At 38.2% G+C, this 15,426-nt stretch overlaps 1 protein-coding gene across 1 annotated transcript; it reads left to right on the forward strand.

The window, feature by feature from the left end:
* Positions 1-12,099: 12,099 nt before the first annotated feature.
* Positions 12,100-13,703, forward strand: LOC104448024 (chaperone protein DnaJ). Its single transcript, XM_010061795.3, has one exon. It carries the CDS (start codon positions 12,220-12,222, stop codon positions 13,210-13,212), a length of 993 nt encoding a protein of 330 aa, XP_010060097.2. The 5' UTR covers positions 12,100-12,219; the 3' UTR covers positions 13,213-13,703.
* Positions 13,704-15,426: the final 1,723 nt, after the last annotated feature.

Here is a 15,426-nt window from a genome sequence, read left to right on the forward strand (position 1 = left end):
CTCTTTATTCCAAATGAGATTCAAATATCCAAAAGCATTTTCAACGTACCACTTAATGAATAAAAATTAATTGTTTTCCTTAATAATGATAAGCATGAAAAGTATAAATTTTCATCATGAAAAATTACACAAAACAAGCACCTTGGCACTCTTTCCTCGCAAGATCAAATTGATCCCACATTTACTTTCTATGTGTCTTTCGAGAGAGGGACATTGAAATAGGGAAAATGACTCAAATGGTTCATGAAATTTGACTTAATATACAATATAGTCCAAGAACTTATAATTTATTAAATGAGGTCCATGAACTTTAGCTCAATATGTATGTGATTTTCAAACTTTTAATTTATTCAGTATAATCCATAGATTTTTAGTACACTTTTAAGTCGATCATTAATTTATATGAAAATGTTTAATGTTACTAATTTGAATATGTACTAAAAGTTTAAGGATCATATTGAATAAATTAAAAGTTCATGAACCACATTACACATTGAGTAAAAGTTCATGGACTATTTGAATTATTATCATATAAGTTGGGTAGGAGAGACACATCCGACTCCGATCCACGATATTGCATGGCCGAGATTGCATGATTTGAGCTTTGGACACTTGGTCTTCCATCAACCGACGGAGTAAAGTTATCTAAGTGGAAATGGACCTGACAAAAGCCAGTGTGTTCGAAAGCGAAACCCGCTAATTAAAACGCGCATCTGTTTTCCTTCTTTACATGAGACAGAGGGCAGGTGCGTTGCGTGCGAAGAAAGACAGAGGAGAGTTCCTATTCAAATTAGGTAGACAATCCACATCAATAACCACATGCCACGGCAGTCTGAGCATCAACTAGATTTCACAAGTGCTGCTAAATGGACATATAGGCGTTTGCACGTGCATCCTACTTAGAAGAAAAATTGTTGACTAATCTCCAAACTTGCATGAAATGATCTAGGAGCCGGTGAGAAAACAATAATTTCAATCAATTTGGAAAACATATTCATAATAAGGTTAGCTAAGAAGAAACTAACCGACCATACATAGTCCAAAATCATAACAAAAATCAGACAAATTAGAAAAGCAGGACACAATCATGCTAGCTTTATATAAATTTAAACATTTTCGAGTATATGTCTTTCGTGCATTTAGAAGATAAACTCCATCAATTTCGTATATTATACTTTTCGATTTACGTAAAACTCACACTGCCATTAACATAAGATGTGGGTTGATCTTCCTTGTACCAAATGCCCTTTTTATGGATTTATATTTTGCACTCGAATGCATTATAATTTCCTATCAATGAATTATAAAAAACTTAAATTTGTTTAACATTGTAGATATCGGTTCTTAGCATAGGATACGGTTGTAAATTACGAATGATGATTTTCTTAATATGTCAAGGCGAATTATGCATGATGCATTCATAATGTAGACGTTACTCTATTATTGATTAACATATAGTATTTCGCACACATCATGAAGGTACGAAAACTTATAAACCTCATTTATAGAAATTCAATGTAATTACTCCATGACAGTCAACGGAAATAAAACCAACAATTAGCGTGCGAGGACAGGCACCAACCTAACTAGTTAAAAGAGAAAATTACGTTTTTTTAACAAAACGTTAATGAGTTTATAAGGGCATAGATTGTCCAATCAATTAAGGGCATTTACATTTCTCAATGGATTAACGGATCTCGTGTCATGCACAATTGGTGCTATAAAAATTAAATTATCATAAATTAAGTACACTTAACATTCTCCCGAGCGCGCGTATTAACAATACCCAAAAGATGAAAGAAAAGTGCTTTATCAGGACTTGAACTGGTGGAAAAGCTCTCTTCTCCACGTGCAAATGCAGCACAAAGAGGAAGCATCTACACTGCCTTTCAATTCAAGGGGGTCTTATGTATGCGTGTAAAATCATTTCACAAAGGTTTTAATCATTACCAACATGATCCGGAATTCCAGGCATTCTTCCGAGCTTTTTTCTGGGTATAATGTAAAAGAAGCTCTTTCTATTAGGATTTGAAGTAGAATGCGAAAGTTTCAAATTCTCACTTGTCAGAAAAATTGAAACTATAAAGGGTATGAGCTGCTCTGGGAATATAAGGCAAGCTATACCTAAATGTCACAGTTAATCATGTTCACTAACTATTGGCAAAGAAAAAAAGAGAATGGAAAATATTTATATATATATATATATATATATATTTTTTTTTTTTTTTTTAATATCAATATAGAGTCGAGAATCCTTAAGCAACCTGCTAATCTAGAGCCTCCTGTAGTCGTACCACACACAACGAGTAATTACTAGCAATATAAGTTCAGCTCAAGAGAAAGTACAAATATGGTGATTTGAACCTTATCTTAAGCGAGAAGGTAAAATACAATTATCACCTGGGCAACCTGGTGGGACCACTAGAAAAACCCTTTATATTGAATATCCCTCCGCACTTGCAAATCCAAATAAAAAATTGCATCGAAAAATGCACATGTGCTTGAATAACAACAAATCGGCGCATGGAGTAGTAAAATACAATTCAGATACCGCAATAAATTTTCCATATACGAGTGTTGTTTATCGCAACACGTAGTTCACTATTAATGATGAGAAAAATTATTCAGAAAGTGCAAAGCATATTACACTTTTGTTAATTCATACATAAATCTTTTAATTTTATCAATTAAGTTTTAAATATTTGTATACTTTACCAATTTAGTCAATCTTATCAATTTTAGTCAGAAATCATTAACGTGTATGGCAATTATCCTACATGATATAATCAACATTGACGCGTATAATTTTTAATAATATTTTGATATATTCTTTATTTTCTTTCTCTTTTCCTTCTTCATTGTTTTCTTATTGTGTCCTATGGGTCACCAAGCTCTCGCTAGCCACTAGGCAAGAGCATCATAGCCCTTGCTTGACCTTGCCCAAATTTGGGCAAGGCCGTCATAGCCATAGACAACTAACCTCACCTACATCTAGACAAGGTTGCCTTGCCCATAGCCAATGAGATCACAATGGTTTGGGCAAGCCAACCCCGTCTAGGTCTGGATGAGGCCAGTGAGAGTGAGATTGGCCTTGCCCATGGCCGGCAAGTACTCATCCAGTCCTGTCGATCATAGCAAGAAAATAACAAAGAAGGAAAATAGAAAGAAAAGAAAAAATAGAAAATTATTAAAAAAATATTAAATATTTTCTCCATGATGATCAAATAGGCTGAATGGACTCAATTAGCAATGCGTAAAAATATTTAAGAATTAATTGATAAAATAAAAAAAAAATTGAATTGATTAAAGTGTAATAAATTTTTGATTTTTTTGACATTTTTTTCATTGATGATGTGTGAAATATGCATGCTTGTGGGTTGCCGAAAAATACTTCACTGCTTACAAACTGCACATCAAAAGAAAGGGAAGTCTTCTAGGCATTTGCCAAGACCTTCCAAAGCTAAAGTCGATACACATGCGTCCATGAATCAAAGAGAGGAGGAGAGTCGTGAGTTTTATAAAAGGATAGAGCATGCCTCATTTAAGATACATGCCTAACTATATTATATGTAGGGATGCAATAAACGTGGCCGATGGGTCTCACGATGGCCCTACTGTTTGTAAAGTGGGACATGTCTCAAATTTATCCACCTTTATAGCCCTATTCATAAATTAAAAGTTTGGCCACATCAAACCCTGAAAAAATGGCTTATAGTAATTATATAAGAAATGAATTTCTGAGTTAGAAGCACGATACAAGTTTTTGAATCCATATTACTAGGTTAAGATGCAAATCACATTCTGATTTCGTTCAAGCGTTAAGTAATTAAGGACAAATGATTGTGCACTCAACTTCGAGATGGCATCATAATCAAATGTTTAGAGTTCCTCACGTGCCATTTTATTTGACGGTTCAAACTTTAAGAATGAACAGTTCAAGCGATGAAGGACATGACTCAAATAATCTCATAATTGGGGTACTCACCCAATCTAAGATGGTGTCTAATCTGCGTGCGGTTAGCTGATGTGCTAAAGTAGAGTTCAAGTCCAGAAAAAAAGCGTATTATTTTTGTCTTATTATGATATTTAAATATTACATCGTCCATCTATTAAATAGTTTAAACTTTCAAAACAATTATTATTGGATTCACAAATCTTTCATTAGTTCAAACTTTTAGAACAATTATTAGCAAATTCACAAATCTCACATGATATCAAAGCAAAAGATTCCAAATACAAATTTTTTATGGCTTCTATTTTCCTGTATTTTAGGCTGAAGTTCAGATCACCTTTTAACTTAGAATATGTAACGGTAGAAAATCTATCTTAAAAGGCATTCGATGCGCCGAAGCACTGGAAAAGGTGTCGTCAGCGTTTAAAGGAGGAAACCGAAACGAGTGAAGGTGGTCCTGTCGCGGCTCACTTCTTGGTTTGAGTTCAATAAACGTTGATTGGGCACATTTTTCTTGGTTCGACACAAATGAAGGAAACAAAGCACCACGAGGACGAAAGAAAAGATGTGGCCGAGATGCTACCACGCATAGGCTTTCCATTTAAATATGGTGGATTGGATGCATTTCTAGATATGTCATAGATGTCGCCTAAAGGAAGGCCTCGTTTTTCTTCCAAACTCTGGATATCGATTCGCTCAAAGTACTTCCTCGTTTTTCCTTTCCTTGATTCCCCTTTTGCTTTTCAGAGTTGAGGGGGGAAAAATAAAGGCGCTCTTCGAAGTCGCCTGAAGTTTTCTTATGGTTGGTATTTGTCATATTAGATAGAAGCTATGATTTCGATATTTTACTTTTCAAATGTATTATCGGGAATCAAGACGTTTTCAACCTTAAGTCCCCGACTTCTGAAAATCGATAACTTGAAAGTTTTAATTTACATACAAGTCTCGTTAACGAATGCCTAACATACCTAATATGAAATACTAATTAATTCTAAATTGGGAAAAGGATGGATTGACGCTTGGATTTGAATGCAAATTTTCAAACCGAAGGTAGGACCAAATTGTCAAGCGATGTTCTTCCATTATAAATAGAGGTAGAGGTAGGACTAGAACGACCATCTTTTCAATATGTACAAGCCTACAACTAGAAAGGTTGCTTCAAGTTGGCTTAATCTCAATTAATTTATACCAAGCTACCTTTGCACTCTTGTTTCAAACCAAATTCCGAGCCTAAATAGCAATGCATCCGCCATTTTTTGTGCCAATCAAGAAAAATAGTACCACAAATGTTGTAGATCGAAAGCCAATCAGACCATCAAAACGAGCATGAGGTCATTTCCAATCACAATTCTTTTATGTGGTCTCACACTACCGTCACGAAAAGCGCAAAACTTTGAATCATAGAAGTCGATCCATGAAGATTCTCCCTTATCTTATGTGCAATTCCCCTCTTTTGGTACACATTAAGTATCTTATCAGATGAACATTTCTCAAAGTTTATCTTGTAAAACATACGTCATTTGATAGCTACTTCAAGGATCTAGCATATAGGAAGTGGCATTGATAGCCTTGATACTCCAAACCGAACTACATCAACATCATTTTTTGTTGATGTCCTTTGGAAATTTTTATTTTTATTTAAAAAAGAAGAAGAAGAAGATACTTTCATAATGAAGAAAATCTCACCTGTTTGCTATTCCTTTGACCCTTTCATTAAGAAGGTCCTTTTTCCTCCTAGCTGTTTGAATGCAGCGAACTAAATTTCATCTGAATACTAGACTAGCATGTAATTGCGCTTCGCTTGCAGAATAAAAGCTATTTTTGAAATGAAAGGGAAACTAAATGTTTTAGGCAAAACAGCACTTTCCGCTTCTTCTTTGGCTATTAAGTGAAAAGATAGTGATGGAAAGGATAAGATTAACTGGCAAAATTAAACAAAAAAATTTAGTATAAAGAAAAACGTTACATGAGTTGGATATTACAAAATATAACGACAACAATGAAAGGACGCCTTTAAGGGGTGACAGGTGTCGTCTCTCAAAACCTTCCACTAAGGGAATTGTAAAGAGCAGCGTCCGAATATATTTTTTTTGAAAAATATAGTTTTAAATTATTATTTTTTACGAAATAAACGAATGAAGCTTTATCGAATAAAGTTGGGAACTGCATATTAATTGCGTAGTTGTCCCGGAAAGCGACCTCTTAGTTCATGTCAACATTCGTCAATCACAAAAAATACAAAATAAGAAAAGAAACCAAGGAAAAAGAAAGTTGCTCCTCGAGAATATCGGCCCCGGTGCTGGTCAACGCACCCCCCCCTTTTTTCCCAGGGAAAGAAGGAATCTCAAATTTCTCCAAAAGTTGGAAACAAGATAATAGGGGAAAGAAAAAAAGTAGCAATTAAACATCTAGGGCTGCCAAGCCAATGGCCAAAAGGCAAGAAAACTGCATGGTTGCATCCGATATTCCCCATTCATTTTCAGTTTGAAAGCATGCTGTCGGCAAGAAGAATAATACGCCATACTAAAATTCCCCACAGATATGCCGCCTATTATTTTTTATGAGAGGGGAATTTTATTTTTTATTTTCTGCCATTTTAAATATTTATTTATTTATTTCACACATTGTTAAGCGTGTCGATGAATTATCACCAGCATCAAATTAATTTGCTTCTGCGTACTAAATGGTTTGAGCTAAAGACATTTCTCTATTGTCCTGTTGGTCCATTTTTTGTTCTTTTCTATACAAGGTATAACTATAGCCTATTTTAATAGTATCTCGAAGCAATAAACCGATCTTGATAAGAGGAGGGTTTACCAACCCCGAGCAAATCAAGGCATGCCTCAGGTGCTCCGGCAGTCAATCACGAAGCACCAAGTCCGAACCTCGGAAGAAGCTTATAATCCGACGTGGGGAGACAAGCAAATTCCAAATAAATTAGGGGAGAAACAATGAAGTAAGAAAATGAGAAGGGAAACCGGGAAGCATATTTTGCTATATATAGCCATGGACTCCCCACCCACGTTCTTCAGATCCCCAGTCATCTTTTTTACTAGTTTTAGAGAGGGGGAGGGCTGAGTCATCGTCCATGCGAAAGCGCACTAGTATAGCCCTTAGAATATGTTCCTGGATAGGCCATTTTGGAATTAATTTATTCCCCCCTTTAGGAGAATGGGACTTTTGAACAGCACTTCCTGTTCTTGTTCTCTCTTTTGTGCCAACTTGATCGTTGTCCGAGGCGCAAGTACAGCGTATTGGGTCATTAGCAAAGTGAAATGGAACATTGAAGAAGTCCTCATTCTCCAAGGCACAAGCGCCATGTTTTTTAACAAGGGGTTTGCAGCATTTTGAGACTCTCTCTCTCTCTCTCTCTCTCTCTCTCGAATGGAGAAATACAAGGGTGGAAAGTGACAATTATGTGGAAACCATTGCACTTTAGCCAGGTTTTACATGAGATACCGATGAAATGGTACGGATGGTTCAAATAGGTTATACAAAATGCGCATATTAAATTTTACGTTATTTGCTAGAAAGACCTCATTATTTGCCCCCACAAAATGTGTTTTTAGTGAATTATTAAGGAACTTGTTATTTGGGTAAGTGAGTTTCAAATCAAGACTGAAGAAATTCTCGATCATGCGATATTTGTATGCTCACTTCTTATGTGTAGATCAAAAATATATTAGTCATTAATTGACTAAGCTAAGTCCATATGCAAGATTAATAAGATTTAATAGTTCGGGTTAATTAGTATCTTCTTCGTAACATGCGATATAGGAGCACTATTATGGATATGGCATCTAATGGAGCGAATCATGAGGTGTGTTGATTGATACTTAAATACTCTCTTTCACTTCTTTTTCTCCTTGGTTCTTTTTGTTTGTTTCTTTCTTTTTTGGATTCTACCAATTGTGCAACAGTAAAACCACAATCCTGTTGCCATGATCATCCTTGTTTTGTGAAAGTTGAGACTCATGGAACGAAGTTTGTCCTAACTGTTGAGATGAAAGGGTCAAGCTTTGTCCTCCTAGTCCTCCATTTCGAGAAAAAGAGTTAATTCGTGAATTAAATTAAGTGATCGAGGAGTGAATATTCATAAATGAGTCTAGTGACATATCCTCGATCTTTATGTTGTCGATACATATATAATTCTATATTTGATCATTCATTCAAGTTTTGACTCGAGCCATCTCTTAAAAGGTTAATATGGTATTTTCCTAATCTCATTCTCTATTAATCTAATATTAATTTCTTCATTGTCTCAAAGGACAAAAAGAAAAGAACGAAGAGCTAAGCAAGTCAAAGTAAGGGCATTATACATAGGCCTAACCCCTTGGCAGTTCGGAAGAGCTAGCCAGCCTCATGTAACAATGTTGTTTAATTCTTGATCTAAATCATGAAAACAAATTAGCATCCAACTTATTCTTACATAAAACCACGCAAGTGACCAACCCTAAGCATTACTGAAGTAATAAGCATGTTTGTCCTTCTCATTTATGATTTAGATTTGAATCACTGTATTTGCAAATTCCAATTAGGCCTCTCCTAAGAGAGCACAAATTTGTGTGTCATGGGGGCTAATACCAGAAGGAGATTGGTCGAGTGTTTAAAAACTTTCGGACACTTGATTGATATTTAAAAAAAAAAAAAAAAACACAAGGATAAAAGAACAATCCCAGAATGAGTGATTTATAAAGAAAAATGAGTACTAGAGAGAGGGAGGGCTGCAAAAAGAAAAGAAAAGAAAAGAAAAGTGGCGGGGAGACAAATCAAAAGAAAGTCAAAAGTGGAGAGTACGTCTAATCATGTTCGAGTTTAAATTTCCTTTTGGAAACAAAATACGAATTTTCAAAAGGTAAGAACGAGAAGTGGGACCTATGTTTGTAGGACATTCGCTAAGAGACCAATTTCACAGTTGCCGCAATTGAGGACGAATTGACAATCAACTTTGGAGCTCAATTTCACAGAGTGGAACTTTTCCTTTTAGGAATTCTGGTGAGCTGTGCTCGATTTGAGGGCTCAGGGTCTGGCCGGTGTACCAGCGCAATCAAATCCAAGATCTCTTCGTTCGGCCTTATGAGGCTACAAGTGCTGCTTCTCGAAAGGCCCAGTGGCAAGCAGTCCTGCTTCATTTGGTGGATCCGCCTGGCCCCATCAACCCCACCTTTTCTCGCACTCGAAGGGAAAATCTCAAGGCGCGCCGGTGGGTACCAAACCACATGTTTTTTCACGACATACGACGCGTTATAGTATACTTTTGTACTTGCCGGTAGATTTATGTTTAGACATGGATCGTCAAAATTCTGACATGGGCGCCGGAGCACACGTCATTTGCTTACCATGGGGACCCCAATTGGGCGCCAAGGGGATTATCAATTCCACTGGGGTGAATAGGTTGTTTAAGAATTTTAATCGAACTTTCTTGCGCAAGATAATAAGCGGTTTAACATCGATCGATGATAGATAGGTGATGACGGGTGCAAGTGGAAATAGCACCCCCCAAAAATTATATTTATAATTATAATGTTTATCGTGAAATAGGTACCTCGATTTTACGCTAAAAGATAAAATTGCCTTCAATCATTCAATTGCAATTTAAAGTAATGTCCCAATACTTCTCTAAAAACAGAAAGTGAGACCCCGGTCCATTTTTTAAAATTTTCTAATCTAGTTGCTGTTAATAAGCATTTCAAATGCATCTTTTAGTCTATAGAGTTTTTTTTTAGTGTATTCTTAGATTTTCCTATAATGTTTTCCTTGATCTAGATAAAAGAATTTAGCTAGGAAAAAAGATAAATATGTGATATAGTAAAAAGCTTAAAAGTCTCACTTCGTTATTGCTTTTATACCAACTTATCTATTATTTGTTCTTGTGTTTTCAAAAGCTCACTTTCTTGATAAATTTTTTAATTTCATAGCTTTGAAATATATATCAAATTTTTTTATTTACTACATTAAAGAATTTATCTTTTTTCCTATTATTAGCGAGATACTTTTATGCATAACATGTTGACGTTACTGGAATATCAATGATTACACTTAAACATTATGCACAATAAGGCATTTCGATATTTTTCCATATACACTTAATGGATGAAATATATTTTTGTCGATTGGAAATAATGAGAAGCGTTTTAATTTTTTTTTATCATTTGATGCAATGTTTTGGTATTATTCTTTAAAGTTTCATGTTGGACGATAAACTGTGATTTTATTTTGGAAAATCTTTAAGGTTTTTTTTTCTTCATCAAATCATCCCATTATGTATATGTATATAAAAGAAAACCAATAAGTAGAGATTTGATGGTGTTATGCATGACAAAAGTCAAACAAGTGACTCTGAAATTTTTTATCTATGTTAACGTAGAATAGAACTAGGTTTCTCAAAAATTTCCTTTTCAATAAAACTAATTCGTATGGAAGTAAATACCAACAATGATAAAGCATATCGCCTTTGATATATATGGGATACTTACACTAACAAAAAATCAAACATGTGAAATTCTTAATTATGTAACTATGCACTATATATAAATTTTAAAAATTATAAAAAATAAAAGTAAATAAATTTGGGGTTATCACATTGAATTTTAATTTAACAATTGAGGGTAATTTTATGTTTTTTTTTTTTGTTTATTGTAAAAATTTGATGGACTTAGTCATGTAGGAGTACAAATAGCACTATCCTACTTTTAAGGGGCAATATAACCCTCTTTTTCAGACAAAGAAAAATTCTTAAATCATATATTTAATCGATGGGTTACAAGATGTGTTACGCTAGTTTTGTTATAGGTGTAGACATTATTCACATTTAATTTTGGTTAAGTTTGCATGTGGTTAAGACATGTGATTTGTAACCACCGATTAAATGCTGGGCTGGAAAAAATATTGCATGTTTCTGACTTACCACTTGGAAATATGAGTGGAGAAAATTGCATAAATAGACCCTGCCAAATTTGACAACTTTTGAAGTTTTACATTTTTGCAAATTTCATAAAGCTTAAATTGTGACCTTTTCTAAAGGGAAACTTTTGAAACTTATCATAAAAGTCTAAAAACCCCAAAAGTATATCCATCTTGACGTGTTCATTCTAAATTTTTTGTGGTGCAAAAAATTCAAAATTTATATCTACGTGACACATTTACCATATCAATATTCTGTTAGTAAACACCAATAAAAATCTACCTTCATGGATGGCAGAAGCCAAATAGCATTGGCAATGATAGCTACATGGCTAGAGAGAAACAAAAAAGATGTTGTTTTTGCTATGATAATCATCCAACTAAACTTGAATGAAGGGCAAACGTGTCATGTAAATACAAGTTTGAGATTTTGATATCACGGGAAAAAGATTTATGATAAATATATTACAGTGAGTATAGTTTGTACTTATTTACGTTGCAAAAAAAATTATGATAAATTTGTTACAATAAATATATTTTAGGGTTTTTGATTGTTTTTTCCTTAATATCTAAACAATAGTACTTTTATATTTGTTAATGATTAATAGCATGGAAAAGTCCAAATTGAACTCATGATAATTTTATCTCGAATTAATTGTTTTGACTATAAAAAACTCAAATTACTTCAAACTAATTTTTGAACCATAAAAAATCATAAATTAGTATGTTTGTAATAAATTTACATTCCGTTAGCTTACATTAAATTGAATATATATCACAAAAGATCAAAACCGATACATCTCGTAATAAATGGAGAGTAAAACCCAAAATTGGTATTTTCGTCAACTGTTATGTATAAATTAAACTCAGCAATTTGAATGTAAAATTTAATAAAAATTAACGAAAGGTAAATTTATCATAAAAATACTTATTTTGGGTGAATTTATCAAGGTGAACTTGTTTAGACTTTTTCGTCACACAAATTTATAATTTTTCGTGATATTAGCTCATTTTTTAAAAGTTATTAATTTTGGAAGGCAAGGCAACAAGTTAAAAATCCATTCCCCCCGGGGCCCGGCCCCCCTGGTTTTGGCGTTGAACCGAGTTAGAATTGAAAAGACGAGATTACCCATAGCAATCAACGCGTAGCGCACGCCCAAAGCCAGCGTGATTAGGCGAAACCACCAGACCCAATTCCGTCCACTCGGCGCCACTCACAATTTTACCGTCCGGACATTCCGTCGTCGTCGTCGTCTCCTCGGACAGACGCTTTTCAACTCAACCACTTTTCCATCAATCTCTCCTTTTTTCCCCCACTTTCCCTCATTTTCTTTTTGTGTTTTTTTTTTTTTTCCCCAGAAAATATGCAGAGCCCCAGCCGGACCGAGGCCGAGCGCCTCCTCGGCGTCGCCGAGAAGCTCCTGGTGGCCCGCGACCTCACCGGGTCCAAGGACTTCGCCGTCCTAGCCCAGGAGACCGAGCCCCTCCTCGACGGATCCGACCAGATCCTGGCCATCGTCGACGTCCTCCTCGCCACCGAGAAGCGCGTCAACAACCACCACGACTGGTACGCCGTCCTCCAGATCGGCCGCCGATCCGACGACCACGACCTCATCAAGCGCCAGTACCGCCGCCTCGCCCTCCTCCTCCACCCGGACAAGAACAAGTACCCCTACGCCGACCAGGCCTTCCGCTTCGTCGCCGGCGCCTGGGCCGTCCTCTCCGACCCGGGCAAGAAGTCCCTCTACGACAAGGAGTTCAACCTCTTCTCCAAGGTCGATCTGTCGCCGGCGGCGGCCGCGGCCGCGGGCGCCAAGCTGCCCGTGCGGAGGGGCGGGCAGCTGAGCCGGGGCTTCGGGCAGCAGGAGCCGGCGGGCGGCAGCGGGAGCGGGCACGGGAAGGGGAGCGAGAAGCGGGCGGGAGGAGCAGCGGCGGCGGCGGCGGCGGCGGCGGCGGCGGCGAGGTCGGCGAGCTTCTGGACCGCGTGCCCGTACTGCTACATGGTGTACGAGTACCCGGCGGTGTACGAGGAGTGCTGCCTGAGGTGCCAGAGCTGCGAGAGGGCGTTCCAGGCGGTGGCGATCGAGGCGCCGCCGCCCGTGGTGCCTGGGAAGGAGGCGTACCACTGCTGCTGGGCGTTGTTCCCTCTAGGGTTCACGATCGGGAAGTTCGAGGGCGGAGATGAGGACGGAGATAAGGTCGGACCCACCGAGGGCGGGCTGCCGAATTGGTTCCCGCAGCAGTCGGCAGACAAGAATGCCGGGATGGCGCCGCCGCAGCAGCAGCAGCAGCAGCAGCCAGCCGCCACGGCGCCGCCGAAGAGGAAGAGGGGGAGGCCGCGGAAGAACCCGTTGTGACGGGGAGCGCGGCGGATGTGGGTCATCCCGCTGAAGTAAAAAAGCAGAGGAATTTGCAATGCTTCCGATCGCCGGATGAATCTCGAAGTACAGCAAGAGATCATCAGCTTCAAAAAGCGGGCTTTTCTTTTTTTCTTTTCTTGGTGAGGAAATGGGGACGGGCAAGAGCTCGAGGGAGGTGAAATAGATAATAGCAATGTTGGAGGCCGAGGAGGGTTTGATCAGATGCTCCGAGCAGAGATTGAGGCGATGGCGGCGCGAGGGAAACTTTAAGCAAAGGTTGAATTGTTGTTGCTTGTTAGTCATGTCTTCCGGTCTTTGTCTGTAGATTATTAGGCATGTTTATGTATACTGTCCCGCGCTGCAGTCGGATGATGTAAAACATTGTAGCTCGAGATGTCGAGCGATGTTCTTGAGAAAGTAAATAAGGACCTCTTTGCTCATGGTGCGTAATCCTCTCCAATACAGTCACAGTCATCTTGGATTTTGAAGTCTGCCGCGATTGCTGTGTTGCTTGGGGTCATAGGGGAGGACTTTGGTGTTGAACTGTTTTCTGTTTTAGCTAAGGTTGATGGTCTGGTTACTTTTGAGAGCTTAAGATCCATGCTCACTCCTCCAACCTTTGGTCGAACACTCGTGCAAAACAGTCTCGTATCAGGCTGACTGCATTCGAAACTTAGTTTCAACTGTCTTCATTTGTCATGCGTCTGCCGTGTTCTCCAAATCTCTCTCTTCCTCTCCCTCTCCGATAGAGGCAGACGCACAAGCCGAAACGAATGCTTAATGCCACGATGCTATTCTCATCAAATTGGTTGGAGGCAGAGAAGAGACAAAGCTTGGTTTAAAAGAACTTCGGCTATGGCCACGAATGCAGAGAGTACCGGTTCAGATGCCCTTCCATGTTCCTTGCATAGATAAAAGGGGAAAGAACATATGCCAATCCAAGTTTGACCCCTCGGGCACAAGTGTGTGGTTAGATGGACAGACGTACGCTGTGTCAAAATATCGAAGCTTTTGATCTGTCACCTGTTACTTGCCCTAAACATATACCGCTGACCAAGCCTGCATCCAGCCTACGCCCTCCGCACGTTCTTTGCATTCGCCGTTGTTCAGTGACGATTCCAGGCAAACGCCGGAAGCGAAGGCTTTTCGGCGTCATGCAATCGATACTGCGGCCACTTAAATTTTTACTGTCTTCCGTATGGCTACTTTCTTGAGTGGCAGCCTGCTTTTTCTGATTTACGAACGGAAAAGGTGACCGCATTAATCGCTTCTTTGAGGTCACTCCGTTCTCCTGCGATTTCAGTGGATTGGAAAATTTGTAAAGTAGAACACGGTGCCAAACAAAATCGATACTTCAATTTGACGCCGTGGTAAAGGTGCATCGTGTTGCACCTTAAAAGTGGTGAAAAATGGTTTTATTTATTCCGCATGTCCCACTTGAAACTAATCTCCAAAAAGTACTCTTTTAAGTAAATCGCATAAGATGGTGATTATTATAGGGTAATATTTACTTATGAATCAATTGATATGACCTTTTTCCTTATGATGTGAAATTTTGTGGTGCTACAGACTTTCCCATATTAAGGATTGCCGTTCTGATTGATTTGACCAGCATAACCCAACACATCCTCCCACAGTTGATATGTGGTCCAATCCATTCCTACCATTTTCATTATTCTACAAGCCCATTAAGAGCTCCTTGTTTGTGCCCTCTCGTCCCCACGATCCCTCCCCGTCCCGGTGGATCAAGTTTGCGTCTAGTCCACCATAAAGCACACATCTACTCGGGTGAATCTTCATTAATATAATAAGTAATGACTTGACCAGTTTCTTGTGGGTCAAACCCCAAATATAATACTCCGGTAATCTCACAATCAGGTCACCATTTTAATTAAGTGCATTATTTATGAATCACTCGGTAGGGTATACTCCATCTAATATGGAACTATGAAATTTCCGATAATCAAGAGAAGTTCGCCCTTTGAACACCACATAAGTATATTTTCAATTGGCAATGCACAATTGCTGGCACTTTCAAAGACATACGGCACCAAATGAGTGGTACATAAAAAAAAAAAATGCTAAAAGGACAATAACCAGAAAAACCGAATCGGGAGATTAAGGAAGAGAAGCAAAGGAGGAGGTGGGTGAAAGCGGTGAAGCCGCTATCTCACCTTGGCCATCGAGGGCCGACAACCCTGGCTCGGACGC

This window comes from Eucalyptus grandis, chromosome 6 (assembly GCF_016545825.1).
Source record: "Eucalyptus grandis isolate ANBG69807.140 chromosome 6, ASM1654582v1, whole genome shotgun sequence".
NCBI classification, from domain to species: Eukaryota; Viridiplantae; Streptophyta; class Magnoliopsida; order Myrtales; family Myrtaceae; genus Eucalyptus; species Eucalyptus grandis.

Excerpts from the sequence above, each read along its gene's own strand:
- LOC104448024 (XM_010061795.3), top strand. The coding sequence starts at position 12,220 with ATGCAGAGCCCCAGCCGGACCGAGGCCGAGCGCCTCCTCGGCGTCGCC.